This window comes from Ochotona curzoniae, unplaced genomic scaffold (genome assembly GCF_017591425.1).
Source record: "Ochotona curzoniae isolate NIBS_2020 unplaced genomic scaffold, NIBS_Ocur_1.0 scaffold_4506, whole genome shotgun sequence".
Classification (NCBI taxonomy): Eukaryota; Metazoa; Chordata; class Mammalia; order Lagomorpha; family Ochotonidae; genus Ochotona; species Ochotona curzoniae.
This window is the reverse complement of record NW_024467119.1, coordinates 33,862,059-33,874,215: the sequence shown is the minus strand read 5'-3', so window position 1 is coordinate 33,874,215 and position 12,157 is coordinate 33,862,059. Positions and strand designations below refer to the sequence as shown.

General features: G+C 41.4%; 1 protein-coding gene across 3 annotated transcripts in view; it reads right to left on the bottom strand.

The window, feature by feature from the left end:
• GRID2 (glutamate ionotropic receptor delta type subunit 2) overlaps window positions 1-12,157 on the bottom strand; it is a 1,273,704-nt gene that overhangs the window by 30,992 nt on the left and 1,230,555 nt on the right. The window contains exons 14-15 of one of the 3 annotated variants that reach the window (XM_040967041.1): window positions 8,526-8,766; window positions 3,407-5,934 (exon numbers count right to left, since the gene is read on the bottom strand). In XM_040967041.1, coding sequence (XP_040822975.1) covers window positions 5,512-5,934; window positions 8,526-8,766 — 664 coding nt within the window. In that variant the 3' untranslated portion in view covers window positions 3,407-5,511. Of the gene's footprint in view, window positions 1-3,406; window positions 5,935-8,525; window positions 8,767-12,157 lie in introns of those variants that run through there. The other 2 variants (XM_040967039.1, XM_040967040.1) reach the window with 2 other exon arrangements.

Below are 12,157 nucleotides of genomic sequence, written 5' to 3'. Positions count from 1 at the left end.
ATTTTAAATCTGTCTTCTGATTCTTTGTATTGCTTGATTTTGTGAGAGGCGTTGAAGAATTTTGGTAGATGACTGCCAATCCAAGGTGAGAATTTATGGCCTTTCTCTACAGGAAATGAAGTCCTCATTTCTTCCAAGGACTAGACTGTCTCATTGAGAGTGTAAGGTTCACACTGCTTGCAAATTGCAGTTTCTTCTCCTCACTTCGAGGAGATGGCAAGATTTGTGCAAAGGAGCCTGACACCGACTTTTGGTGGTCTTACGTTACATGTAGCAGTAAGTTAGGATAGAATCTTTAAGCGAAAAATGTATTTGATTTTGTTTCTTGATTTTGAACAATTTTTGCTTTGTCATGAATACCATCAATGTTTTTCATCAAACACACATCATGGAAATCAAATAATTTTTAGGGCTGGCATTTTGGCTTAGTGAATAAAATCACTACCAGTAGTATTGGCATTCCTTATGGGCACCAGCTTGAGTTCTGGCTGCCCCACCTCAAACTAGCTCAGAGTTGATGCTTCTAGAAAAGCAGCCAAGGACAGACCAGGTGCTTGGGTCCTTGCACCCATGTAGCAGACCTGAAAGAAGCTCCTGGCTGCTGGTTTTAGCTTGGCCCAGCCCTTGCATTTGTGACCTTTTGTGAAATGAGTCAGCAGAAGCCAGATCTCTCTTTTTCTCTTCCCCCATGTCCTGTTGCAGGAGCTATCCTGTAACCGTGTATTTCAAATAAATAAAATAAACCTTAAAATGTATAAAATTCAGATGGGGAAGTGACAGGGAGTTTACTCAATCTCTTTGTTTCCCTATGTAGGCTCATTGTTCTGTGACTTTGTACTGCTTTATTAAATGCAGTAAACTTGGAAAAAATGTTTTGGTTGGGATGCACGTATGGGTGGTAAGGCTGCATGGTGGGTAGATCGCATCCCACCCTACCTCTTAGGGGACAACAATGATGGCCTGGAGACCTAGAACAGAACAAGATTGATTTTGTTTGGTTCCTTTGAAGCAAGTTGTTTGAAATCCTCTGGAGCTGGGTCAGGACTTATCAGCTCTTCAGGATAGGGAATGAAAGCCAACACCTGGGAGTAGGAGTCAGCCTCTCAATGCTCTGCCACCATGGACAAGGGTGAACTGTTCCAGAGCAGTGTGCCTCTGGCTCATGGTGATTCTCACATTTCTGAAAATGTGGCCTTTTGATCTGGTGTCTTAGGAAGTGTCCACGCTTTCTTTACTGAGCTGGTCTGAACCTGGGAAGACAGACTGGATTGGCCCTTTGCAATTCCAGGGTGTGCTATTCTGGTTAGATGATTTAGGCCAATCAGAATCATGCTGAGTTGGGATAATGAAACCCCAGAAAACCCTGAAGATGGCCTCTGGATCCCACATGTGGAAACGGAGAGAACTGAGTGGTACGACACATTTAGACTCATTTCCTAAGCATATATATTTATTTATGTCTTGCATGACCGCTTAGAACAATGACTTTTCCAGAATAAGTTCTCCAGAAACACAAATTGGATTAAGTCTGTAAAGTCAAGTATTAAGAATAGCTTTAGTTCTTGATTTCTCAGGGTACTGTAAGTCATGTCATCCCACAGTGCTCATCTATTCCCTTGTAAGAGGGTAATTGCTAACATATTTATTGGGATATCTACTGAAATCAGTTGAAATGAAAATTATGGCCATCATTATCATACATTTATTAATACAAGTCATAAAGATTGGTGAGAGACCTTTGGTTTAGAAATGAAAATACCGTAGAAAAATGTGTGTGAGTTTTTTGGATTTTATCAATTTCACATGGTATCTACTTACGGGTAGAACTCATGTATCCCACATGCAAGCTCTTAGCTCTGGCTTATTTAATCCCCTCATAATACAGGGATGTGTTTTACCTAGGAAATGCTGCTTATAAAATAGCAATAATGTATTATCTAATTCTGTGGGTTAGAGCATATTTTATAGGATAAATGAATCTTCCCATTTTTTTTAATTGATGAAGCAAAGCATCATTCAGCAAAGTCTATTTTTTTAAAAAAAGTGTTTATTCAGGTGACAGCCAGTCCCAGACTAAGAGAGATGGAAAAAATAACATCATTAAGAAAACAAGAAATTGCCCATAGTTTAATATTTCTGAGGAAGAAACGAGCTCTTACAATTTTCTGTATGTAGATAATTAAACTCCGACCTGTGCATAAATTCTGATGCGGTAAAACTGTCAACCAGGTAGCTTAATGACTCACCAATGGAATAAAATGGTGCATTTGAATAGGAGAAAAGTACGTGGATATAAACATTTGTCTTGTACTGAAGCAGGAAGATGGGCGAACAATGGGACCCACAAAGGGAGAAGCATTAGTCAGGAGCTTTACCATCCCAGCTCTGCTGGTAGCCAAGTCCTTGGGTGAAGAACCTGAGGTGCCCCCTTTCCCACCTGGAGAGAGCAGTGAGTCAGATGACCCATGTGGTCCCAAAGGAGCAAGAAGGCTCTCGTGTGACCCATGTGGTGAGCCTAGGGAGCAAAGAAAGATCCTAGAGATGCTAAAGAGCTGTGGTCCTGGCTTGGAGGGAGGAGCAGGTGCAGGCATTGTTTCAGAGTCATCCTTACATTTACGTCCCAGGAAGACCTGGTAAATGTAACCTATGTGTGGCAGAGGTACAAATAAAATAACACAGAATCTGGTTTTAAGTCATTGGGGCATTCTTAGCATCCCAAGAACCCTTTTTGGTAAGACAGTGGAGACGATCTACACTGCTCAACTTCCTCCTCGTTCTAACACTAACAAAATTATTTTTGGTAGGGATTCAGAACAGCAGAGATTGCAATCTAAATGATGTTCTAAAATTTTATTTTAGATAGATACCCATCGTGTGACTTAGATCCATTGGGCTAACTTTTGTTCAAGTGCAATATATAGCACTCGGTTGAAAGTCATCTTGGAGTCTGCATTAATTTCCAAGTCAACAGACCTGGAAGAATCAAGGTTTCTCTAATAGTAAAATAATTATCAACAAAAATTCTAAGTTAAAGAATTATTTCTATTTCTTTTGTTTTGATGCAATGTACCTTCATTCTGCTATTTTTATGGTGGTTGCATTGTTCACCTAAACCAGGGTAAACCTCTCCCCAAAACATGTTCACAGAGACATCCACACAGAAAAATAAATATGTTGTTCCTTCAAATGGTCTCTATCTCAGAATGGCAACTTTTCATTGATTTGTATTGTATTTTAGTAATGTTTTTAGACAGCCACTCATTTTTCTGTGAATGGAACTTGATGTGTTACATGCTTTTAAGGAGCTGAAAATAAATTTTTAGGAACGATAAAATCCATTTTGATCAGCGAGAAATTAAGCATCTTTTTGATGTTACAGTTAAGACTTCAAGAGTATGAGAGCAAGTTTAGAAAACATTTTTATTAGACAAATTATGTAGACAAATTATACACAGAAAGCTCTGCCACTCATAACTGAGGCCTCCAAAAATGTTTTGTGTATTTGTATAATAGGCAATACATCAAAATAAGCCTATTTTAAATATTGTACATGGTTAACAGATTGTTGATAGCTAAAATCACTGCAACATCTGGTATGTCCCTATAGAGCTTGTCATAAAGATTTTTTGTTTGTTTTTAAAATCAGAGTTTGTGAATGAGATCATGAGTGTTACAAGGGAAAACAAGTTGTGCATGCTCTTAGGTACTTGTTACCCTGGAAACGAAATGGTTTTTGCGTGATAAGAAATTTTTCTGCCTTACACAGTAGACAATATTTGAAGATTTAGTACAAAACAGTGACAGTACAAGATGCTCCCCAGAACAGAATTAGCATCAAAATAGAATATACCTTAAGAATATACCTTTTAATTTCTCCTAAAGCAAATCACATAGGTTGATTCCTCTATCAATCCTAGCCACAGACTGAATGAGATTAAAATACAGGTATGGCTGCATAAAAACACAGGATAAGTGCTTGCCTCCTACTTACCACATTTGAATGTAAGGGTTACAAACAAAGTTCATTCTACATTTCTAACAGGTAAGAATGCTGCTTTAAAAGGGCGTGCACACTGAGGCACTGTTTTTGCTGTCATCCTTCTATACAGTTGGCACTAATATAAAAAAAATACATAACTCCTCCCAATAGGGCTGAATGAAAAAGGGGGTGGGGTCAAGCAGAGGGGCTGGGGTGGTTATTACATTTTCTTCTTTAGCATAATGTGCGATGGCAATTAAGGCCACATCAATGCTTCGTATGGGCTCTCACCCTATAATACAATTATTATATCAATTGGCTTACTGCTTTGGGAGAGGATTTTTTTTAACCTTCTGCCTTGAAAACTCTTACAGAGCTGTAGGTGCTGCTGTGGGTGTGGTTCAGCTAGTAGCATTTTCCAGTCATAATTAATTAAAAGTAAAATGATTGGTGTTAGGCTTTACACACTGCAGAATAACAATCGCAAAAACCTATTCAGATGAGTTACATCTAGGAACAAATATTAAATTGCCCTGGATGTTTTATTAACAAAAGTCTAAAATATCTTCTGTTGGCAAACAATGTGAGTCAGAATAACATTAAAGCAACCTGCCTTTTCTAACCAAAAAGGCCTCCTGCACTATACATTGTTCCTGTATACAATACTTGCATTTTTAAAACTAAAGCTTTATTAAATGAATTGCAATAGCAATGGCTGCCTTCTTATATATAAATATATATATACACATTATATCGGTGCATATATATATGAGATACTAATTTATTCAACACAATAGAGGCTTCAGCCATAGGATCAAGTTTACTGTACATAAGAAAAACTTGTAATACTGTACAATCACATGAAGGTCATATGCACTGTTGCAGTGCGAGAGTAGTTTTAACTGTAGTCTTAACTGGCGTATTAATGGCTTTTTTTTTTTTGTAATCCTACAAAATTGCATTCTCATATTCTGTGGCCTGAATGGTCTTTCAATGGTTGCATCAACACCGCCTGGTTTGTCTTTAGCCCACAGTTCAAGGACACTCAACAGCAGTTGGGGCGTTGTGTGGATGCAGCAGAAGAATGTAGAAAGACTCAAGTTATTGCGATTATCTTCTTAAAAATAGAGCAATGTTACGTTAGAGGCCTGTATGTAAAATTAATCCTGCATATACTTCTTAGTATACTCAGTGCACATTTCCTATACTTGAAGTACAGTATATGAAAAGCAGACTACTAGGATCCTAATATGCTATATTCTGGGGGAGAACGAGTTGAGTAATGAAAAAAAGTCGAAGCAAATAGAGGAGAACTTAGGGAAAAAAGAGAGAGAGAAAGCAATAGAGAGAAGAAGGAGGGAGAAGGTGGGGAGAAGGAACTAGAATTGTTACTCATCATCCTGTTTTGCTTTTTGTTTTTTTTTCTCCTTTTTTAAAAGTTACATCCATGTTAGTCCCACAATATTACAGTTGCTCCTTGCAAAGGGAGTCCTAAAAAACAAAAGAAACAGTGAAGAGAGATTGTTGGCTGCTCATATGGAGGTGCCTCGGTCTGGATCATTGCCCAGATTGAGCCCCAGGGTAGGAGTTGGTTGATAAGGTATAGATGACATTGTTTTGATCGGACTCCTGAAAAAGCCCCCGTTAGGGGCCCTGTGCCTAAAAGGGCCAGTTCGGTGCTCAGGCACGTTGCCAAAAGCGAACCCGGAGGCAGCTTTAGCGGACAGTGTGCGGCTAAGAGTCTGGATCTGCTCTGGGATAAAGGTGGTGGTGGTGATGTGAGTGTTCCTGAAATCACTGATCTGCTCCAGGGCTTGTCGTGTTGGCAAAGTGTCAATGTCCAGAGGGGTCAAGTCAATTGACGAGGTGGAAAACTGTTTATGGGGACTGTCGTCATCTGTGCACAAGCTATTTACACGTCTATGAAGGTGCTCCAGGTCAATTTCCTTGTCATCCTGGAGATGAAGAAAAAGAGATAAGGTTCTCATCAGTACTAGCTTCCATGGCAAAAAAAAAAAAAAAAAAAGTTCAGCAAACATGTGATGAACTGAACTCTGGGATTTCTCCATTTAACAAATATTTATTGAGCACCTACTATGAGGCAGGCATTGTGCTAGGCTCCGGGGGTACCCACATGATTCACAGGTCAGTTTCTCTCCCGGGAAGTGTTTGGTTATTTTTATTATCTGCAGTAGGAGTTCTGAAATGAGCATACGCCACATGCAAGTACAAGGATGGGGGGCAGCAGATGTGGTAACCATCCTCTCAGATAGACCAATCAAAACGTCCGTAGCTACAAAGTAAGGTTTTTGGTACCCACTTCCTTCTTGTGCATACATCTTCTGATGCTACGTCTTAACTCAAGTTGACTTTTTATCTCTCACCTTAATTTTCCGGTTTTACAGGAAAAGGATACCACCTGCTATCTTAGTACGGTGTTAGCGACTGATAAAGCATTATTTCTTGTAGGCCAGAGACATACTTTTTTTTTCTTTTTCTTTTTAACAAGAGCAACATTCAACACCAGAGAATCGGTTTCTAATGGAGAGATTTCCTTCCCTTGAGGTCCCTCATCTCTCTCACCCAGGCGAGGCTGTGATTTCAGCAGCACATTCAGGGCCACTTCAAGTCAGGACATGAGCGTGAGAGTGTTCTTGAAGGCCAGTGTTGTGTTCAACGACCGCTAAACTAAAGATGCTTTAAGCTGTGCTAATGACGTTTGGGGCAAGACAGCGTCATAAGCAAAAAAGGAAGTCAAACCTCAGATTTCACGAGTTGAAACCAATATGAAAATCTCTTAGGATTTTCACTAAAAGTGAATGTTAAAAAAAAAAAAATCAATAATTGAGAAAGAATGCTCACAAGAAATAAGAAAGCCCTTATTGTCACCCTTAGTTATAGCCAAGCTGTGTAGATTAAGTTTATGAGCATTTTTAGTGACTCAATTATTCAGAAGAGGCGAAAACATTTGTTCATAACATTTAGATGAGCTATCACGAGTTAGAATGGGGTATGTAGGGTTTCTTTTTTATTCATTGTGCTGCTATAGTATTATTCAGTGAAAAATATTTTGATTGCAACGCTCTTTTTCCTTCTCCTTTCTCATTTCAAAATCCAATGAAAAACAGCCATTTATGCAATATTATCACTGAGACGTTAGAGGGTTGAGACTTAGAACTTTATGGTTCACACAGCAACTGTAGTCATCCATCAACATCTGTAATAATGCAAAATTGTTCAAAATATTAGGGGCTTGGGGAGTCCTTAATTTCCAGATTTTTGAGAATATGAAGTCTCAGCTATAATCTTGCATTCTTATGGTCTTTTGCAATGAATCAATGTTAACAGAGATACGAAAGTTTATTCCACAAAGAAAGCATTATAGTAACCCCTGACTAAATTTTGATGCACGCCCCATTGATTTAGAATGTATGCTCATTCACACAGGGCAGAAGCTACGGTTTGTCTTTGTCAAACCAAGCTTTTCTTTACAAGTGGGTCTGACCAATTTTGCATATAAGGTCATAAGGAGTCTTTATTACTTCTGAAAGAATACATCAACATGCAAAAATGCACATGCAAATGAGTAGTCTTTCTACTACTCACCCTGGTCATTGGTTAGTCAAGTTTCATCTACAGAAAGTTTAAACCTTTCTTTGAAACTTTCTATCCAATGAAATCACTCAGCAAATTACGGTTGTTTTTCATTTCAATTTGCGAAGCTTCGGTGAATGTGATTTCATTAGTTAAAATTTGCACCATTTTTGATCCACAGAAAATAGAATATGTGAATCAAGAAGTTTAATTCAGATTTTTTTATGATAATCTATGAATTCTGTAATTTAGAATGAAAACAAGGCACAGTCCATTTTGGAAGTGATTATTCTGCAATTATTCATCGAGGTAGCTAAAATGAAAATTGAATGTGACCCTGGGTTTAAGTGTACCCAACCATAAAGGAGAAAAGATGGCTCCGAGATGATCGCATGGAATAAAGTTGCTAAGTTTTGAGTCATGGAAGAAACAACTTATAATCACTTCCATGTGTATCCATCTAGATGAAGGCAGCAGCTTAAGGGTGAAGAGACAATTCTGGCTTTTTTTTTTTTTTTAAATTACAGTATTGCATTTCTGGGGCCCTGTCTTAGACAAACAAGTCCTTATCTACAAGTTAAACACCTACTTGACATAAAATGACAAGCGTCTATGTGAACTGGAAAAGGCAATCCGGCCTGTGAGAGCCGTTGAATTAAAGCCTGTTTTTTTTTTTTTTTTCAATCAGGCGCATTTCAAAGTCCATCAGGTACAAAAAAATGGCCAGGTTTGCAAGTCATATTGTCTCCTCTTCACCTTTTTGATTTGCGCTGCCATTGAACTTGGTACTGGCCTTCACAATTTTCATAGATCACAGATTGGCTTTTGTTTCCCAAACAGATGAGAAACAATGCCCAGCCCCTCCAGCTCATGACAAGGCCCCCTCCTCTGTGCTCTGGGATCTCCCCGCGTGTGCTGTTTCCACCTGGAGCCAGAGCTCGCCATCAAGTACCTCTTTCGAAGGGACCCGGGAGCCTTTCCTCTTGTTCCACCACGTCTCCAGCATGGCGATGAGGCAGGAGAGCACGATCCCAGCTGCCAGGATGCAAAAGACGCCGGCGAAGCTCTTGATGTCCAGGGCGCCTCCTTTCTGCTTCGTGTCGACCGAGGAGTACAGGTCACACTGGCCGTTCTTGGGCCACCATTTGTGTTTCAGGATGTCCATGTCACCATTCTGCTGGAGTTCCAGGATCCTGGGGTCAAGAACACAGCCATGGGTTACTGTAGACGTAGTTGTGACCTCGGGCGCCAGGACATCGGTTAGCCTGCCTCTGTGTGATGGCAGGTGTCCTGGGCAGAAGGCTCATGCCTCAGTTTGTAGGGCGCGAGCTTGGCGGAGCTGTTCCCCAGCACTGGCTCTGCTGCTGGCCACGTCCTGGCCGTTGGATTTCACTCTCTGCTTCTCGATATGCCCTGGGTTTGTTGCACTTTCACAGTTCCCTTCACATGGAATTATACACTCTGAAGTTTAACACTTGCATGAAGAACATTGTGCACCTTCGAGCAAGGCCCTGGCATACTTTGCCTGTATGGGCTATATACGAAGAAATTCAATTTAAGAAGATTTCTATTATTTAACAGAGTGAGGAAGAAAGCCTTGGGACAAGTTTGAAGTTGATAAAAATACATTGTTTCGGGTTTAGCACACAACTGATCTACTTTCCCTTTTGATGCCAAAGGGAAAGGGATTTTTACCTTTAAGAATGAGCAAGGGGGCCCAGTGCAATAGCCTAGTGGCCAAAATCCTTGCCTTGAACACATCGGGATCCCCATCCAGCTCCCTGTTTGTGGCCCGGGAAAGCAGCCGAGGACAGCCCAGCACCTTGGGATCCTGCACCTACATGGGAGACCCAGAGGAAGCTCCTGGCTCCTGGCTTCAGATTGGCTGAGCACCAGCCATTGCGGCTGCTTGGGGAATGAACCATTGGATGGAAGATCTTCCTCTCTGTCTCTCCTCCCTGTGTATCTGTCTTTCCAATTAAAAAAAAGAAAAGAATAAACAAGAAAGATGACCAGAGGCCTTCAGAATTAGTTGAGTTCCAGTAATAAGCACCACTTCTCCATCTCTGTCCTCAGTGTTCAGGGGTAGCTGCCGAGGCCTCAGTTTTTCACAGTGTGAGTTGTGGAGGAGATATTCTGGGGTTCTCCCTCAGGCTTGCCTAGTTCTGGCCCTCTTCCAGCCATGACTGCTCTCACAGGTGACAAGGGTGAGGCCAGTGATGGTTCCCTTCTGGGGTGCACACCATCCTTATGGGTGCTTGGAGTTTCCTGGCCAAACAGCTCAGTGTAGACTTTATGATTAGCAGTATATTCAAAGACAAGAGAGTGTGGTGCTTGGAGACACAGTGGATGTGAGAACGTGGGTACAGACCCCCGTGTGTGTTTGAACCCACACTGGGCAGGAACCAACTGGAAGTGGGAAGAGAAGGGGCAGAAGGCTGACAGTAATGCTCCCAGGTCAATCATTACCTTGAACCTGACGTACAAGGGTCATGAAGAAAATAGAGCATATTTTATTGAGTACTTTTAGCTGGATGTCTGCATTTCTTCAGGGTGTGAGCCTACCTTTATGCTCTTGCTTTGGGTCTTGGAGCATTTGGAAGGCGACTGCTCAGAACTTAGAAAGAAGAGTTGAGCTCATTTGGAAGGAATAGATCTCTTACTGTGAGTGGGTATCTTTGTCACCTCTTTGATGTCACTCGTAGCTAGACAAATGAGAAGAATAATGTATAGGGGATGATTTCTGTATACCCGTGGTGGGATCAGCACTGGCCCTGAGTTAAACAGGAGGGGGAAATCTCACATTCCATATTCTCTCTTGAAGAGAGGACCACACTGCCCTGTGGCTTCCTCTACAAGGTAAAGCCAGTCTCACCATCAAATTGGCCTAATGCTGTACTGTATGAAAGCATGGCTTTCAAAGGAGCAGTTGTTTTGAATTACTGAATGCCATGAAAAAGATGATAGAGCCAGGGGTGTGGCACATTGGTTAAGCCACCACCTGCTATTTCACCATCCCCTGTGAGTGCTGGTTCAAGTCCTGGATGCTCCACTTACAATCCAGCTTCCTGCTAAGGTGGTTGGAAAGTCAGCAGAAGAATGATTCCTCAGTATTTGGCCTCTGCCACCCACACGGGAGAGCTAAACTGTTGGTTTCGGCATGACCCAAATAAAATAAAATGAATATTTAAACAGAAATTATGATGCTCAGTGGATCCCATATCATTTTTATTCCAGCTTCTATCTCAGCCAACATCATTTGCGTTTCCAGTTTCTAGCAGTGTCTTCCATGGGAATCAAACTCTGTGAGGTCCTCTCTGGGAGAAGAACCCTGGGATTGTCAACTTCAGAAGGCAGCATCTTGATCTTTTGTGATTTTTTAGAAGGGTCTCTCAGGTCATTTCATGCTACATGTCTGCAAACAGTTAAGTCCCCAAGGACAACCACCAGGACCAACATGTTGTCAATATTGGCTTTGGCAGAACGCTCACCTGTCTGCTTGGAAACCCTAAAATCTCAGAGAAGTATCTTGTTCTAAAGAGAGTAGCCTAATGTGCCTCCCCCAGGTTGGCTTGCAGTCTGAGGAAGGTGTGTGCTGAGGTTGGGGCTGAGCAGGACAGGATCACACAGCACAGACATGCTGGGAAAAGGCTTTGTACCAGGAGGAAGGCAGAGACACTGGCCAGCAGGCAGGACGGAGTACTGTCTCAGCAGGCCCCTCTGCCTCATTGTCACCAGGCCTGCCTAGGGACATTGGACTTAAGCCTAGAGGAGGCAGCACAGTTGTCTGCATGCCTAGAAAGGATGTGACCAAGTTTAAGAGACTGCCCAACTGTTCCACCATCCTCCAGGAAACACAGGGACTGCCTCCCGTATTTCAATCACAGGGGTGAAAAGGGAAAGCATTGTTACATTGTTAACACTGGAAACTCAAGTGGTTTTAAACAATAAATGCTCTAAGTAACAACAACAAATGAAAGAAGCACCACTTGGAAAAGTTACAAAGACGCCAGCCTAGTAAACACTCTAAGATGTTAGGAAGGAAAGCCTGTATAATCATATGACTTTCGTTTCTCAAGCTTACCTGCATCTGATTCTGCTTTTGTCTCTTTCCTGCCCAAGGGACAGATAATAATAACCCAGGGGATGGGACTAGGTTTTGAGGAATATATTTGTGACATAACACTTTGACCGAGAAACAACTACAGAATGGGAATTTCTGGCCCTGTGTTGGGAATCATGTGAACACAGAGTCCAGGAGTCAGGGTTACTTGCTTAATCAATTGATGATTTACATGCCACGGGTGCTGCTGATGGCTGGGAACTAACCTTCACTTCTATTGGCAAGTGTGCTGTTGTAGACAGTGGCTGGACAACGCACGCCTACAGGTGACAATCCTGCGTTGTCCACTTGAAAGCTCAGTTGATAAGGTAGCTCTCACGTTGTGTTCTTAGCAACCCAGCAATAATAACAATAAAGCAAAGTCTTTAGATATTTGCCTATTAAAAGGCACAGGGCAGTCAGATGCCATTGCATGCTCTGGAAGAAAATTTGGATATTTTTGAAGAAACAGTTCTGGATAA